Source organism: Aspergillus ochraceoroseus (assembly GCF_002846915.1).
Source record: "Aspergillus ochraceoroseus IBT 24754 chromosome Unknown P175scaffold_3, whole genome shotgun sequence".
In the NCBI taxonomy this organism is placed as follows: Eukaryota; Fungi; Ascomycota; class Eurotiomycetes; order Eurotiales; family Aspergillaceae; genus Aspergillus; species Aspergillus ochraceoroseus.
The window spans coordinates 2,732,295-2,746,498 of NW_024468478.1; the positions used below are offsets into that span (position 1 = coordinate 2,732,295).

General features: G+C 48.4%; 5 protein-coding genes across 5 annotated transcripts; 2 read left to right on the forward strand and 3 right to left on the reverse strand.

Annotated features, from left to right (window-relative positions):
* Positions 1-32: 32 nt before the first annotated feature.
* Positions 33-2,037, forward strand: P175DRAFT_0523363 (uncharacterized protein; the record flags this gene model as incomplete). The annotated part of the gene is made up of 4 exons (XM_040899313.1): positions 33-393; positions 468-1,742; positions 1,805-1,980; positions 2,020-2,037. The coding sequence occupies exons 1-4, from the start codon at positions 129-131 to the stop codon at positions 2,035-2,037; spliced, it is 1,734 nt and encodes a 577-aa protein (XP_040753615.1). The 5' UTR covers positions 33-128.
* A 688-nt stretch (positions 2,038-2,725) lies between these two features.
* On the reverse strand, positions 2,726-5,671 carry P175DRAFT_0478248 (WD repeat protein; the record flags this gene model as incomplete). The annotated part of the gene is made up of 3 exons (XM_040895350.1): positions 2,726-4,443; positions 4,509-5,281; positions 5,337-5,671. The coding sequence occupies 3 exons, from the start codon at positions 5,669-5,671 to the stop codon at positions 2,726-2,728; spliced, it is 2,826 nt and encodes a 941-aa protein (XP_040753616.1).
* A 414-nt stretch (positions 5,672-6,085) lies between these two features.
* Positions 6,086-10,045, forward strand: P175DRAFT_0531777 (RpoN/RPB10 RNA polymerase subunit family protein; the record flags this gene model as incomplete). Its single annotated transcript, XM_040899900.1, has 8 exons — positions 6,086-6,121; positions 6,184-6,242; positions 6,319-6,405; positions 6,538-6,660; positions 7,853-8,042; positions 8,132-8,233; positions 8,301-8,423; positions 8,471-10,045. The coding sequence occupies 8 exons, from the start codon at positions 6,086-6,088 to the stop codon at positions 10,043-10,045; spliced, it is 2,295 nt and encodes a 764-aa protein (XP_040753617.1).
* Positions 10,046-10,496: 451 nt separating this feature from the next.
* On the reverse strand, positions 10,497-12,779 carry P175DRAFT_0523366 (Clr5 domain-containing protein). The gene is made up of 2 exons (XM_040899314.1): positions 12,478-12,779; positions 10,497-12,396 (listed from the first exon to the last, which is right to left on the reverse strand). The coding sequence occupies exons 1-2, from the start codon at positions 12,591-12,593 to the stop codon at positions 10,728-10,730; spliced, it is 1,785 nt and encodes a 594-aa protein (XP_040753618.1). The 5' UTR covers positions 12,594-12,779; the 3' UTR covers positions 10,497-10,727.
* A 284-nt stretch (positions 12,780-13,063) lies between these two features.
* P175DRAFT_0401061 (uncharacterized protein) lies at positions 13,064-14,050 on the reverse strand (the record flags this gene model as incomplete). Its single annotated transcript, XM_040892983.1, has 1 exon — positions 13,064-14,050. A coding segment is annotated over one exon (987 nt), but the record flags the coding sequence as incomplete, so codon positions are not given.
* Positions 14,051-14,204: the final 154 nt, after the last annotated feature.

Here is a 14,204-nt window from a genome sequence, read left to right on the forward strand (position 1 = left end):
TATTCACCTCTCACCTCTCACCTCTCACCTCTCACCAGATCACCAGATCACCACTCTTTCTTTCTTACTAGTATATGGATGCAAAAATATCCCTGGACTAAATTTCTTATCCCTCTTCCCTCGCCATCATGGTGAGTCCAACCACCATCCGAGCTTTTCGGCCGACATGGCGTGCGCTCCAACAACCGACCAACAGATCATCAAGCATTCTACAACGGAGAGGCTTTCAGGCATCAACTCGCTGTCTGTATGCAGAGGAGAAACCTCAGCCCTTCAAGAGTCAGCTGTACGAAAGCACCCAGCAGCGACTGAAGCGTGAACGCGCCGAGCAAGAACGGTATGCCCAGTATCAGACCGATTCGCAGGCCGGTCGGTATGCGGCTTTGATGTTCGGTAAGCCATCGAACGAACTGAAAATTTTGGATTTTTTTTTTGGTCGGGATGTTGTCTAACTTGGGCCGCGCTAGCATTGGCCCTCTTCTCCGCCGGATCATATTATCTAGGTACTCTAAAACCTGCGAGCCTCCCACTCACATCCACATCAAATCTTTTCGAACTCGAACCCCCCCAACATAATGTGTCCCCGTCGAACCTGCAGGCCGCTTGGGCTGATTTTGTCGAGATTCTGGGAAGGGAGCATGTCTCGACGGAAAATGGGGACTTGGTGATGCATTCCGGCTCGGATTGGTCGTCCTACTCCCTCAAGGCAGACGAGAGGCCGTTCCTAGTCCTGTACCCGTCAACCACCGAAGAAGTCTCCCGCATCATGAAGGTGTGCCACCAGCGACTCATTCCGGTCACCCCGTACTCCGGTGGAACGAGCTTAGAGGGTCATTTCGCTCCGACGCGAGGGGGCGTTTGCATTGACTTCCGTCGCATGGATCAGATTCTGGAACTCCACAAGGGGGATCTCGACGTCGTGGTTCAGCCTGCGCTTGGCTGGGAGGAGCTGAACGAACGACTTGCTACCGATGGTCTCTTTTTCCCTCCGGACCCGGGCCCCGGGGCGATGATCGGTGGCATGGTGGGCACCGGTTGCTCTGGAACCAACGCCTACAGGTACGGGACCATGCGGGAGTGGGTTCTCTCTCTTACTGTGGTCCTCGCCGACGGTACGATCATCAAGACGAGGCAACGCCCACGCAAGTCGAGCGCGGGTTACGATCTGACCCGTCTCTTCATCGGCAGCGAGGGTACCCTCGGTCTGGTGACAGAGGCCACCCTGAAGTTAACCGTCAAGCCCAAGAGCCAGAGCGTGGCTGTTGCCAGCTTCGCCAGCATCCACAACGCAGCCGAGTGCGTGACCCGGGTCGTAGAGGAGGGAATCCCAGTCGCTGGTGTGGAGATCCTGGATGACGTGCAAATGAAATGCATCAACGAGAGCAAGTCCACCTCGCGCCAATGGAAAGAAGCTCCCACAATCTTCTTCAAGTTCACCGGCACACCGGTCGGTGTCAAGGAGCAGATTAGCATGGTCCAAAAGATTGCTTCTGCCACGGGCGGCCGTTCCTTTGAATTCGCTCGTGGCCATGAAGAGATGCAGGAGCTGTGGAGTGCCCGCAAACAGGCCCTCTGGAGTGTGATGGCAATGCGACGCGGTCCCGAAGACCATGTATGGACAACGGATGTAGCCGTGCCCATGAGCAGACTGCCCGATATCATCGAAGCTACCAAACAAGATATGACCCAGAGCGGGTTACTTGCTGGAATCTGCGGCCACGTCGGAGATGGCAACTTCCACGGTAAGCCTTCCATCCTCTCTTCGACTCAGTACCGAACAGTGCTAATGATCCGTACAAAACAGCAATCATCCTATTTAATGACGCCGAACGAACAACCGCAGAGGGCGTTGTCCACCGCATGGTCAAGCGCGCGGTTGAAATGGAAGGAACAGTAACCGGTGAACACGGCGTAGGCCTGATCAAGCGAGATTACCTCGAGCATGAAGTCGGAGTATCAACAATCGACACTATGCGCCGCGTAAGTTTTTTTTTTCCAACCACTTCCTCCCCAAACCAGGCTACGATATATAAGTAAAGTATCTACTACATCCACTATGAGACCAGTCACTAACACTCTCGATCAATAAATGTGTTTGTTTCACAGTTGAAACTGGCCCTGGACCCCCTCCGCTTACTCAACTGCGACAAGGTAGTCCGAGTCGAGCCCGCGAAACCGGGAGAGATCAAAGAATGGTGATATATCGTGAATGAATCATCCATTTGCACCGCCAGCCCGCGCTCGCCCTGCCTCATTATGTGGCTTGAGTGTCTTTTTTTTTTTTTTTAAAAAAAAAAAAAAGGAGGGAGTCTCGGTATAGAGGTTTAGATAATTGTATACTTACTTCCTGTTCCTCGATTCGAGGTGTTGTACTACTTACTATAAAGAGTTTTGAGTTACGTTTTCTCACGCTTTACAATGTTCTTCTTCTTCTTCTTCTTCTTCTTCTTCTGTAGGGGCCCCGCCTTGTGGGATATAGTATATACAAAAAGGTTGGACTTGCCTATTACCTAGGTGGCTCTACGTGAGTTACATCTGAATCCTGATATACGTATATTGATCTCGAAGCGTTTCTAGAAGATAGTTATCTCGGAAGGCCTATTCATAACTACTACGGTTTGGTATTGCCAAGTGCGTTTGAACGAATCTCAAAAGGTATATTTTGGAACAAGAATCATGTATACAGAACTATAATATATTCTCAAAAAAAAAAGTTTTTTTTTTTCTACACAGAGAGCGCCTTGACGAGGTCACGGAAAACAACACGAGAGGGAGGTAGGGCAAAAGGAGGCGTATCACCAAAGACACCAGCCAGTCCAACGCTTTCGGACGACCGGGAATTGAAACCGGTGATAGCGAGCGTTGAGGGTGTATTCGCATTACCAATACTCGGGCGTCCGAATAAACTTCCCAGCCCGGCGTCGGGGTATTTCACCAGCGCTGAGTCGTCAGGGTTGCTAACCTGAGCGGCCTTGCCCATGCAACCAAGTCGCTGAACATTGGCTGCCGCATCCAGGATCACATACTCGGCAGAATGTATATTGGAAAGCAACGCAACGGGCTCCTTGGTCAGAATGGATTGAGAAAGCAATGACAAGGTGTGAACATCATACACCTGTACCGTGACCCGGGACTTGCGAGCTTTCTTCGAGCTAGCCTTCCCTCGCAACTGTCGCGCAGTAATGGCAAAGGTCTGCGTTTTGGGGTTCACACAGAGCAAGCGCGTATCATGACCACCCAGGGAGGAGTTGGCGCCCTGCAAGTCGATGATCCTCACAACGTCATTAACTGTATCCCAAATGAAGACCGACTGCTTTGTAGCAATGACAAGCTGGCAGCCTACGAACGACGAGTCACAAATTTCTCCAGAATAGACTCCTATCCTGCTGTACCTAACGCTGCAGCTCTGTACGTCAATAAGGACGACCAGGCCGGGGTTCGTAGAGGTCGACTGTACACAGACAGCAAGCACCGACCCGTCCTGAGAGAAACAAATTGACGCCGACTTCAAAGCATTGGAACTGCAGCCTCCAATATATCCCTTCAGGTTGAGCGTATTTCGGCATTTCCAGGTTTCCGGTAGTTGATCAACATTATCTAACTGCAACCCACCGCGAGATCTAACGACCGGGCGCCAGAATCGCAACAGGGCATCTGATCCGATTGTCGCGTATTCGTGACTATTGGGACGCGAAACAAGGTCTAGAACAGAGGCAGAACCCTCGTCTGAGGAGTGTGGCCCATCAATACGAGTAATCAACTGCCAGAGGCCGGATGAGTCACTCCAACGCCAAAATTTAAGGTGAATTTCTTCAAAATCTAGGCGAGCACCAGTATTTCCTGTAATTTCAAGGCCAAGAGCTTCCACATCCTGAGGATATGGACCCCAGCTGTCAATTGTAGCCATCCATTTTCCGTCCTGAGAGACCTCCAGATATTTCACATCTGGGGGAAGAATCTGAGCACCATCGGGACTAATATTCAGCGTTGTCACATTGGTGCGTGCGAGTGCTTGACGTGAGATATGAGTATTTGAGCGAATGTCGTATGTTTGAAGGACCGGGGAGTTGGTCAATGTACTTCCATCCTGGGTGATTTGATGAGAAGCTGGCACAGTGACGAGGAGCTGGTCAGGGTGTTGCGGGTGCAAGATGGCGGTCACGGCTGCAGCGGAAGGAGAAGCCTTCGATACTGGTTGATCGGTGAACTTGGCGACTCTAGGGCACAGTTGAAGGCCGGTTATCGTGGCTAGGGGCTGTAATTCTCTTGCGGACAAAACGACAATTCGGTTGTCGGAGAGTTTAACGGCATACGCATTTCCGCTTCCCGAAACGACAATACTGGAAATTGGAGATGACAGATGCGGAAGAAATTGCTTCCTGCCTGTATCTAATTGCCACAACACCATTACTGACTCGTTACCACCCGATATAACGTAGTTTCCTGTGTATCATTGTCAGTGAGCGACATTTCACTACTACTTAGGTACTTCGAAGAGAGTAACTGACCATCCTTTGACCAACGGACTGATCTCACTGGATCTCTATGCCAATGCAAGCGCCTGGGTGCTAGACTCTTGTCCCCTTCGCGGCCGCTTCCAATCCCGAGGAAACCTAGGGCATTATGATAAATTAAGATCGAGCCATCCGCGCCTCCAACGGCGAGATCAAACTCCAGAGCTTTCCTATTGAGTGTGCCAGGTGCCTTGGATTGCTTTGGCGTCCCGTCTTGCTTTATGTCGACGCAGGTAATGCTAAACGGCAGTTTAACCTCCCTCCATGTGTACTGTAATGATCCAGAGCCTTGATTGGAGGTTACGCAGCCGAAAAACGCGTGGGATCCACCATATGCAAAGACCGCTTGTCCATCTGCCGCAACCCTGAAGCTTACGATTTTCGTATTGGTTTCTAGGATGGCAGTACTTTGGGGATTCTCGCTGTTTAGAGGCGTAATCACCAGCTCTTTCTTCCCATCTTTGCGCTCCCGAAGAGAAAATAGCGTAGCATAAGAGCCGGTTGTATCGCTTGCAGCATCGCCGTAAACAAGGTCGGCGGAAATTGTCTTGTGGTACGTGTGCCAATGCGCAACTTGTTTTCCCGATGGCCAATCCCACTCGCTCACGGAACCAGACAAGGTGAAGATATAGAGACGCTCTTGGTTTACTGGGGAAAGCCGATACCCAATGATGCTATCACCGGGGGCTATTTCTAACGCACGGAAGAGACGAGAGGTTGCAATTGAGTAAACGTGAACAGCCTCCTCGAGACCGAGAAGGAGATATCTAGTAGCCAGAGGGTTAGGAGGTAATCCCAAGATAGCTTAGAACCACAACTTACTGCTCGTCAAATGAGAAAGTGGGATCCAGATTACTGAACTGTCCGGCAATACCCCGTAGTAAAGACCAAGACTCAGATAGTGAAGCTGGTTTTTCCTCAGTCTTGTGTAGAGAAGTCTCATTTGAGGCGACGATCATATCGCGGTTGTTGGTGTTTCCCGACTCCTTTGACGCCTTGGATGATCTCGAATCCTCTTCAACCCCATTTTCAACCCCAGATGTGCGACGCCGCTTCACTCCTTCTCTCTTGTTCTGCACCACACTGTCGGAGCCTACATCGTTTGGCCGAGATCGTTTCGGAAGCCGCCCTTGGCTTGTCTGGTCGATTGGCGACATGGGGGATGGATGAAGACGAAAGCGGTTGAATTTGTATAGTGATCAGGATAATTCAGCGACAGACATGTAGAGGGGACCAGTCCAAGACCATTATAGCCTTCAACGCAGGGACGGTTTCCAAGGGACTTTTCCTCGACGATAAAAAAAATCTCTCTTGAAGGCTTTCCGGGACACTCAATTCTTACTGGTGAAATACTAGTCCGTCTTGGGTTAGTCATCGCTAGGAGGTGGACCCAGGCATAAAACTTCTATCCATACAAAAGTCCATCAGGAAAGTCGCCCGCAGCGATGCGAATGTGAAATTAATTGTCTCTTATTGTATTATCTCGAAAACAACAGTTCTTTCTTTCTACTCTTCTACTTCCATATCTTTGCCAATTCTCCAACCTAGTCTACCTTCCCAATTTCGACTCAATGATCATCCCTGTTCGGTGTTTCTCTTGCGGCAAGGTACGTTGACTCTTCCCGATGAATCAAGCAGAAGTTCCATTTAACACGCGGAATTTGAACAGGTCGTCGGAGACCTTTGGGAGAGATACCTGCAGCTCCTTGATGAGGGAATCCCTGATGGGTAAGCTTCTTATCTTAGACTTGGTGCAGTCACCCGATTCTAGAGACTGGGTTTTGACTTTGGTGAACTTTCGCAGAGATGCAATGGATCAGCTTGGCTGCAAGCGTTACTGCTGCCGCAGGATGATAATGACACACGTTGATTTGATCGAGAAGCTTTTACGGTAAGTGTTTTAATCACACGATTTCTGTGCAAGGGACATTCCGAGACTTACAAACATCTATCTAGATATAACCCCACGGAGAGGGATCGCGCCAAATCCCAAATATAATCCTCCTCGAATATTCCCTCTTAGCCCATCCTCTGGGTCCCCAGACTACCGCGATCACTACGCAATCCTCTCCCTCGGTCTATGCATGTTCAGATATCTGGGCATGTCTTGCTCTTCATCCATCTTCGTCCATGCGCAAAGGCAGCAGTTGGTCTTATGACAGCAGTACCGGGCCCACGACCGTTCTCAAATCATGTCAACCCCCTATTGGCCAGTTAATAGATACCTCTAGTTTCGTTCAATTTTTCTTGTTACGATATTTTACGGAAGCGAAGCAAAAGTTGTGTTTGGGTTGGTTTATACTGTCGTCGGACTACGTGCGCAAGCTACGGTTTCGATATTATAGTCGCCACTACTAGATCGGTAATGTTGGTGATGCTACATACATGAACTATGAAATGATGATCAACTCGTCAGAGTATTAGCACAGCTTCCGATGCTAGAGATACATATCGCTTGAGCAATGTAGCCCCCGAAGCTGCGATTTCCCATCAACCGGACTACGGCAGTCGTAATATGAAATATTAGATTTGTTTTCGGCATCCAAATTATTCCATGGGTAGAATTGCCTGGGTACCTAGACACGCAACATGTGTTCTGTTGTATTCTTGCTGTTGTCGTCGTCGTTGTCGTCGTTATTGCTGGCTTGACATACCCATTCAAATTCCAAGCGACGGGCCTTCAATAAAGCTCAGTTACATTTACAGATTGATTTGCTCCCACCGGTTTGGTTCGAGGTCAGCTTCGACGACAAGATAGCAAGAACATCTCATATAGTCCAGGACGCTTCAACACCGCCCCAACTGGTATATTTCTGAGAAGGAAAGAACCTTGTCTCGAATAGTTTCCAAGCCGGGGCTTGGTTCTAGACATGCACCAAGCTCCTATCTGAAGTAACGTATCACAACAGGCGTTCATCTGTTGGAAAAGACACTAAGGAACTAGTAGCAGCTCTCGAGGTAGCTAGCGGTAGTCAGAATCAGGCGCGCGCTTCATAGGAGCGGGGAGCCCCCTCAAAGAAAGACCTCCACAGCCTTGCGATGCCAACAACATTCTATCCTCTATTAATTCCTCTTTTCCCTCCCTCTTGAGCTTCTGCTCCTGATGAAGTAGCTTTCTTCTGCCTATGGCTACACCATGAAGCAATGTAAAATTTCTACATCTCTCGCAATTACCACGATATGCTAGCCGCCGTCCTGTCGGCCTCCTCGTCTTATCTTTAGGTTCCAACACCTCGAATTCTAGCTCTTGTCGTTGATATTGTTTTATTCAAATACATCTCGATATGTAAGGAGAAAGATTTTGGTTGTAAAAATCGTACGGATGCTAAATCTCACAGGTCCGTTGAGCAACGCCTCCCTGTGCCGACCACAGGGCTCTTAGACAACCCGCATCCATCTCTACTAATATCGACACCTAATGGAGCTTCGTACGCATCTGGTGACAGCTCTGATGAATATGAAGCTAAGCGCATACCAACATCTACCGCGCATAAAGCGCAACCGCGTACAACTCCGCCCCAACTTATAGTACGTGTGATGGATAAGGGCAGGAGACTTTGACATTACAAAGGAATTGGCGATTATGTGATTGCATACTAACTCCCAAGGTGAAATAGGTTGAAACAGCGCGTTCAACATCGAATCACTCAAGCACTAGATCAGATGAAGAGGAGCCACCAAAATCTGTGATACATGCACCCGCTGGCTTTAATGAATTTGTGAGATACCATGCTTGCCTCTCTCTTCAACATATGGAAATCCCCATACTAAACACATCCACAATAGAAATCAGATGCTCCGCAAGCCAACAACGACATGCCCATATCCCCAGAAGATGCGAGTTCGTCTTCAGACTCTGGGCTAAATATAAGGGTTATACCAGCTAACGATCAGGAACGGATAGGAAAAGTATTGCAAAAGTTCTAGCAAATAATTCGTTTACTAATATTGAGCAGAAAATTTCCAATAGCCCAATATCACCCCCTCCAATCACTACCAGCGTCGAACCTGTGAAAGATTGGTCTGGGAGAGCGACGCCACGAGCACAGACAAGACAGGACTTTGATGACATCGACCGACGGTCGCACTCCAGTATTCTTGAAGGTAATTTAGACTCCTATCAGAATGACATAGCCCTACAACACATGGTTAACAGCCTGCTAGACATACCCGAGGGCATCGATAGCATAGGGAAGGTCAACTTGGAAGCAGATCAACTCGGCGATAAACTGGGCCTAAAAGCTGAATACTTCCCCGGAGGAAATGCGGAAATTAAGGCTTTGCACGCAGCCCTCGTTGAGTGCTGGTCTCTCTGTAATACTTTGGCCACCCTGAGTTTTATCCACCGAAAGCGTCTTAATTTCACAGATGATACGCAGGAGGAGGAGGCCTGGAAATCATGCTGGCGGCTATGTCAACAGCTATATGACAGCCAGGATGATGATTTTGCGTCACAAGTCCATCCAACCCTGGATCTATGTCGAGACTTCTGCCAAAGCCTATTCGATACCAGGGCTCGAGACAATGAAATCTCAGACTCGGTCCTTCGTGTCAGCTTTGAGTTGAATAACCATTTGTATAACACACATGACCGAAACCTGCCGGACGCCTTTAGGGAAAGAACATTGGACTTTTATATCACTTTATGCCACCGCCTGATGAAGCAAAGGACTCGCGTGGCCGAAACAGATTCTCTATTAAGTGCCTGCTGGTCATTGGCTGAGATGCTGTTCAGTATACGCCAGAGTAAAAAAGAGGGACGGCAAATAGATGAGGAATTGCTGGGCTCCGCGGTCCAGGCATGCTGGGAACTTTGTGATATCTTCAGGGAAGGTTGGACGCAAAGGAGCTTGCGGAATTCCGACCGTGGAACCCCTCGCCCCAGCCAGGCAACATTTACGCTTGTCGAACCGCAGGCAAAGCAGCCACCTGACCCTGCCCGTGCCGATGAGGTACAATCTCAGCACAAGAACCCTGAGACCCCAACAACCATATTTGAAGATATTGGTATGGTTTCGCCAGAAGAGGACCCCGTCCAAAATATTTTCGTATTAGGCCAGGGAAGGCAGCAAGCTGCACTCGCAAATTGGTCCTCCAATTCGTCGAGCGTTTCAGGAAGAACCCAGTCGTCGGAAAAAACATCCTCAACAAACACGGTAATAACATTATCCAATGATACAAATATCGCAAACCTTAGGGTTCTGATAGCTAAGGCCGCGATAGATAGCGGTTTCCAACGCGCGGGTTCGCAAAGTCTCTCGTCATTTGTGAAGCTACTCTCTTCAGATGCATTCGGGTCAGCGCCCTGGCAAATCTCCCTACTCAAGCATTATAAGCGACTAGTCGGGTTCGAACCGGCATTTCGAAGCATTGGCGCCCCGGCCCGAACAAGCGCTGTGGATGTAGCAAGGTCAGTACAACTGATGGTCCAGAGTGGACAGTATCTTTGGCTTCAGGATCTCTATCGCCTTGTTTTTGGCTTCCGCGTAGAGGAGGCAGGGAACCGTGCGGGCATATTGTTACAGACATAGTTTCCCTCTCTCTCTGTCTCTCTCTCTTTATTCTCTCTCTTTATTCTCTCCCATTCTTAAATATCTCATCTACTACCACTATATATCCCCTTTGGAATGGTCTCTTTTCATTCCCCCTTTCATCCTCTCTTTTTTTTTCATTTTTCTCCTCGTTGGCGAGTATCTAAGAATTAATCATACACACTCCCGACATACTCATCATGATATTCACGAATAGAGACGACTTAGATATGACCCGTTTTATTGATTGGTGGCTTCTTTGAAGAATTTCGCTACTTTAAAACGAATAACGCAGAGCTTTTCCGTGCCCACCTCCAGGGACTTGGTTAAACTGTGGAAGCGGTTTTGTGGAGTTCTACGGACAGTTATTATTATTAACTGATGTCGAAAGGATGCACATTTGGACAGTTACTATGAGCTCTGGACCATTACTGATTTATCAGACCGATGAGCGTAGACAGTCAATTCCTGCCCAAGATGAAGCTAATAACTAGCAGCGATAGTAGTTACTCACTATTTAGGGCCCGAAGGTTTGACTTTCATGGAAATCATATCATGATTAGAGTGTATATGTATATATGGCAGTACCAGGCTGTCGTGTGTCTTCAATATTACAGTAGCTTAATCGCATCATGTCAAATTTGGTCGATTCCGATCAAGATATCTCCAAACGAGCTTTTATTCAGACTTGATTCAAGTAAAAGGCAAAACATGCCTTCCTCCCTTGCATGTGGGTTAAATATGCATCAAGGTCATGGTCCTCGTCAAGAACGAAGGAGATATCATTTCCATTCGTATCTTTGTCCACGCCCTCGATTCTTGTAGCAATGCAATCTGGAACTTTGACAGAAACCAGCTGCCGTAGTTCATTAACGGACCTTGTCGTCAATTTATCGGACCAGGTTTTAACGTCTTCATGCGGTTGGCCTTGAGGACAAACACGAAGGTAAACAGTGATAGGGAAGACGTGAGACCCCAGCAGTGGGTCCACATATCCAAACGTATTTCCAGAATCATGGTGAGTATTTGCGGTAAAGGAGGGGTTGTTGGCAGCCTGCAGCAACGAGGGGTCGATCTGCATGTCACCTAAATCGCTGGCAGTAATGGGCGCACTCGCAAGAGCTTGAGAGGCAAGCGTGCTGATCCCATTCGCGATGCCATTGCTAAAGGATCCAAGGACATCAGGAGTCTCCGAATTAGGAACGTGGTCATTAGATGGAGCAACATATCGTTTACGAGAAGGATCTCTCTTTGTTTGGTCATCGCGAAGTCTTTTCATAACATCGCGACACAAGACCTCAAGGGCTTTTAACTTCGTAGTATGTTCGGGGTCGGCAGGTCCAGGGGCAAGGATTTGTTGCAATAGCTCGGATTCCCGAATCCACTGTTCCTTCAGCTCTTTCCAGTGCTCATCACCGGCTTCCAACTTACTCGTAAAATGATCCAATTTGAGGGTATTATAAAACGCGTTCCGAATCTGGCGGCTCTCCTCCGGATTAATTCCAAGTGCGTTCTTAGCCTCGGCGATAGTCATTCGCCTTTCCAGAGTTCTCATGCGCTTTGTGACATCCGTGCACACAACGTCCAAGGCAAGAGACTTAGCTTCGAGTTGAGTGGGGTCCTCCCAAAAGACCTGCTGAAGATGTTGTGATTCCTGTATCAGTTTGTTTTTCGCTTCTTGCCACCGCTCTGGCCCAGCAACAGTTTTTTTAATAAAGCCAGCCTCCTCGCAGATCTTCTGAAACTGATCTCTAATCTGGCGATAGGAAACACTGTCGAGGTTGAGGTACTTTTTGCTTTCATCGATAGTTGTTTCAGAAGGAAACCGTGGAGGCCCCGGAGGATCGGCCGGTAGCCCAGCCCATCCCCGAGTACGACGACGACGCTTTCTAGAGGCCCATCGCTCTGCACTCTCTTCCTTCAGTCGCTCAAGTCGCTCCTTCCGTTTTGCTAGAACTTCAGGTGATAACCCCGGCGACGGGAGGTGTGAAAGCGCTGTTCCGGATTGGAGAGCATCTGCCTCGTTAAACGATCCCGGGGTTTTGTACACCTCCTGCTGTAATGCAAGTAAGCCTTCATCTTCCGGTAATTGGATAGGATTTGGCGCTGTTTGCTGTGATTTCATGCCATTCGGAACTCGGAGTAGCCAGCGGTTTTTGGCGCGCACCCGCATCAATTCCCGCTCTTTAATCTCAAATCCTTCCTCATTGAGTACCCGAAGCATGTCACGTTGGCTCGTATTCGTTTCCCAGAGCTGTTTCACGCGTGCAACAAGCTCCAGGTTCTTATGTGCTGGATTTTGCTTTGAAGGAAACCCCCATCGCTTGAACTGTGTTTGGAAAGCACGCTTACTATAGACACAATCCAGCGTTAGCATTTTCAGAACCCAGAAAGGGAGGGGGGGAAATATCAGGAATCTTGGGGATGCTTACCTTGGAGAAAACTGGTATACATTTCTCATGTATTCCATAATTTCCTCCAAAGCTTTCTTATCTTTAATATACATCTGATAGCATATTTCTCGCTTTCCATCCCAGTCGTACACCATGATGAAGAACGCACCCCCCAAGTTGGAGGTGCGGAATGGGAGAAACCCCAAAGACCAGCTGGAAGCGTGAATGTCTAGTCAAAATATCGAGGTCTATGTGGAGCACCGGCAAGACATATGTTGTCGCTCCTGTACACCGTAGTCGAAGTGTATGATAGCTCTTAGCAGCAGTTGGAGCCGTCCGGCGCGCCGTAGCGGAGATTAATCCAATGCGTTCGAAAGAAGTTGTGGCGGCGCATAGAGGTCACTCGCGCACTTTCATCGCCATGGTCACGTGCTATTTCCGGGCTCTACTTGTAGAATAGACATACATTATAAAGTCGTATATAAGGAAGGGAGCGGTCGGAGAATAATCTAAAAACAGTTTTCATATTAAGAGACAAAGTCAAGTATCTACAACATATACCTAGGTATGTTCGTTTAATTGAAGAAAATAGGAACTCCAGCTAAAATCAACCCATACTCCGAACGCGTCTACGAAACTTGAAAATTCTGGTTCGCAGCCATGTAAGAAAATACATCCATGTGCTCTTTGACTGAGACTTCCAGCTCTCAGAATTTGTCTCCGGTTGAGATGTGGATTGGGAATAACGAGGGAGCTCTGGCTTCTCGGCATTCTTGGAATTTCCCTGTTCCCAATCTTTTTCTGGTATATCGCTTTCTCTGAGAGATGTCCGGTTCTCTTGCTTCTCCTTCCGTTTAATCAGCTTCTCTTCCGCCTTTAGACGCTGTTGTTCAAATTTTCGCGTCTTTGCCGCTTCCTTTTCTTGAAATGCTTGGCGCGCTGCTTGAACTGTGGCGGCACGAGACACGGGATCCATGCTAGTACGCGTCTTCGAGCGGAAAACAAAATCAAGCGACGATCGAGAAGTCGGAGACGTAGTGTCTAGCGTACTGGTATTATCCCGCGAGTACCCGAAAGACGAGCGACTAGTTACGTTGGTTTGCGATGCTCCAGGCAATCGCGTAAACGAACTGTTCTGAATCTGCAAAGAGAGTCGAGGTGTTGCCCCCGACGATGTACGCGCATACTGTTCAATAACTTCTTGGCTCGAATGGGCCAAAAGATCCTCTTCCGTAGCTTCCCCTTTGGCAGATTCATCACTTTCAAAATATGAATTTTGGCAGGATTGAGCTAACGGTGGAGTATAAGTACGGGGCGCCAGACGCATCGGATGAACGTATTGTGAGCCCGGTTTGCTCAGGCTTGAACTGCTAGCCGTGGAAAGCTGAGACGTCCCGCTAGTAGACCGACGATGGATATCAGATAACTTTCGTCTTGTCGGAAAATTGGTAAATAGGTCATTTTGAACACTGTCTTGATCATGAGTGGTATATATCCCCAGCCCCTCTTGATCAAATGAGGATCGAGAGAGGTCAATTGAGGCAGATGGGGAATCATCTCGAGATACCCTTCTGAACAAAGGTTTTATTTGTACCTTTGCCACAGATTTTTTCGATGGGCTGTCAACCATCGTAGAAGACATGTCGGGAAAGGGTGTGGTTTTCATTGAATCTGAATCGCTGCCGCTAGGCCTTTTCGCACAGAAGGTTTATATTCGAGGGTTTGCTCCCAATTATTGAAAGCGGGCCTTCCGATTGAGCCTGATC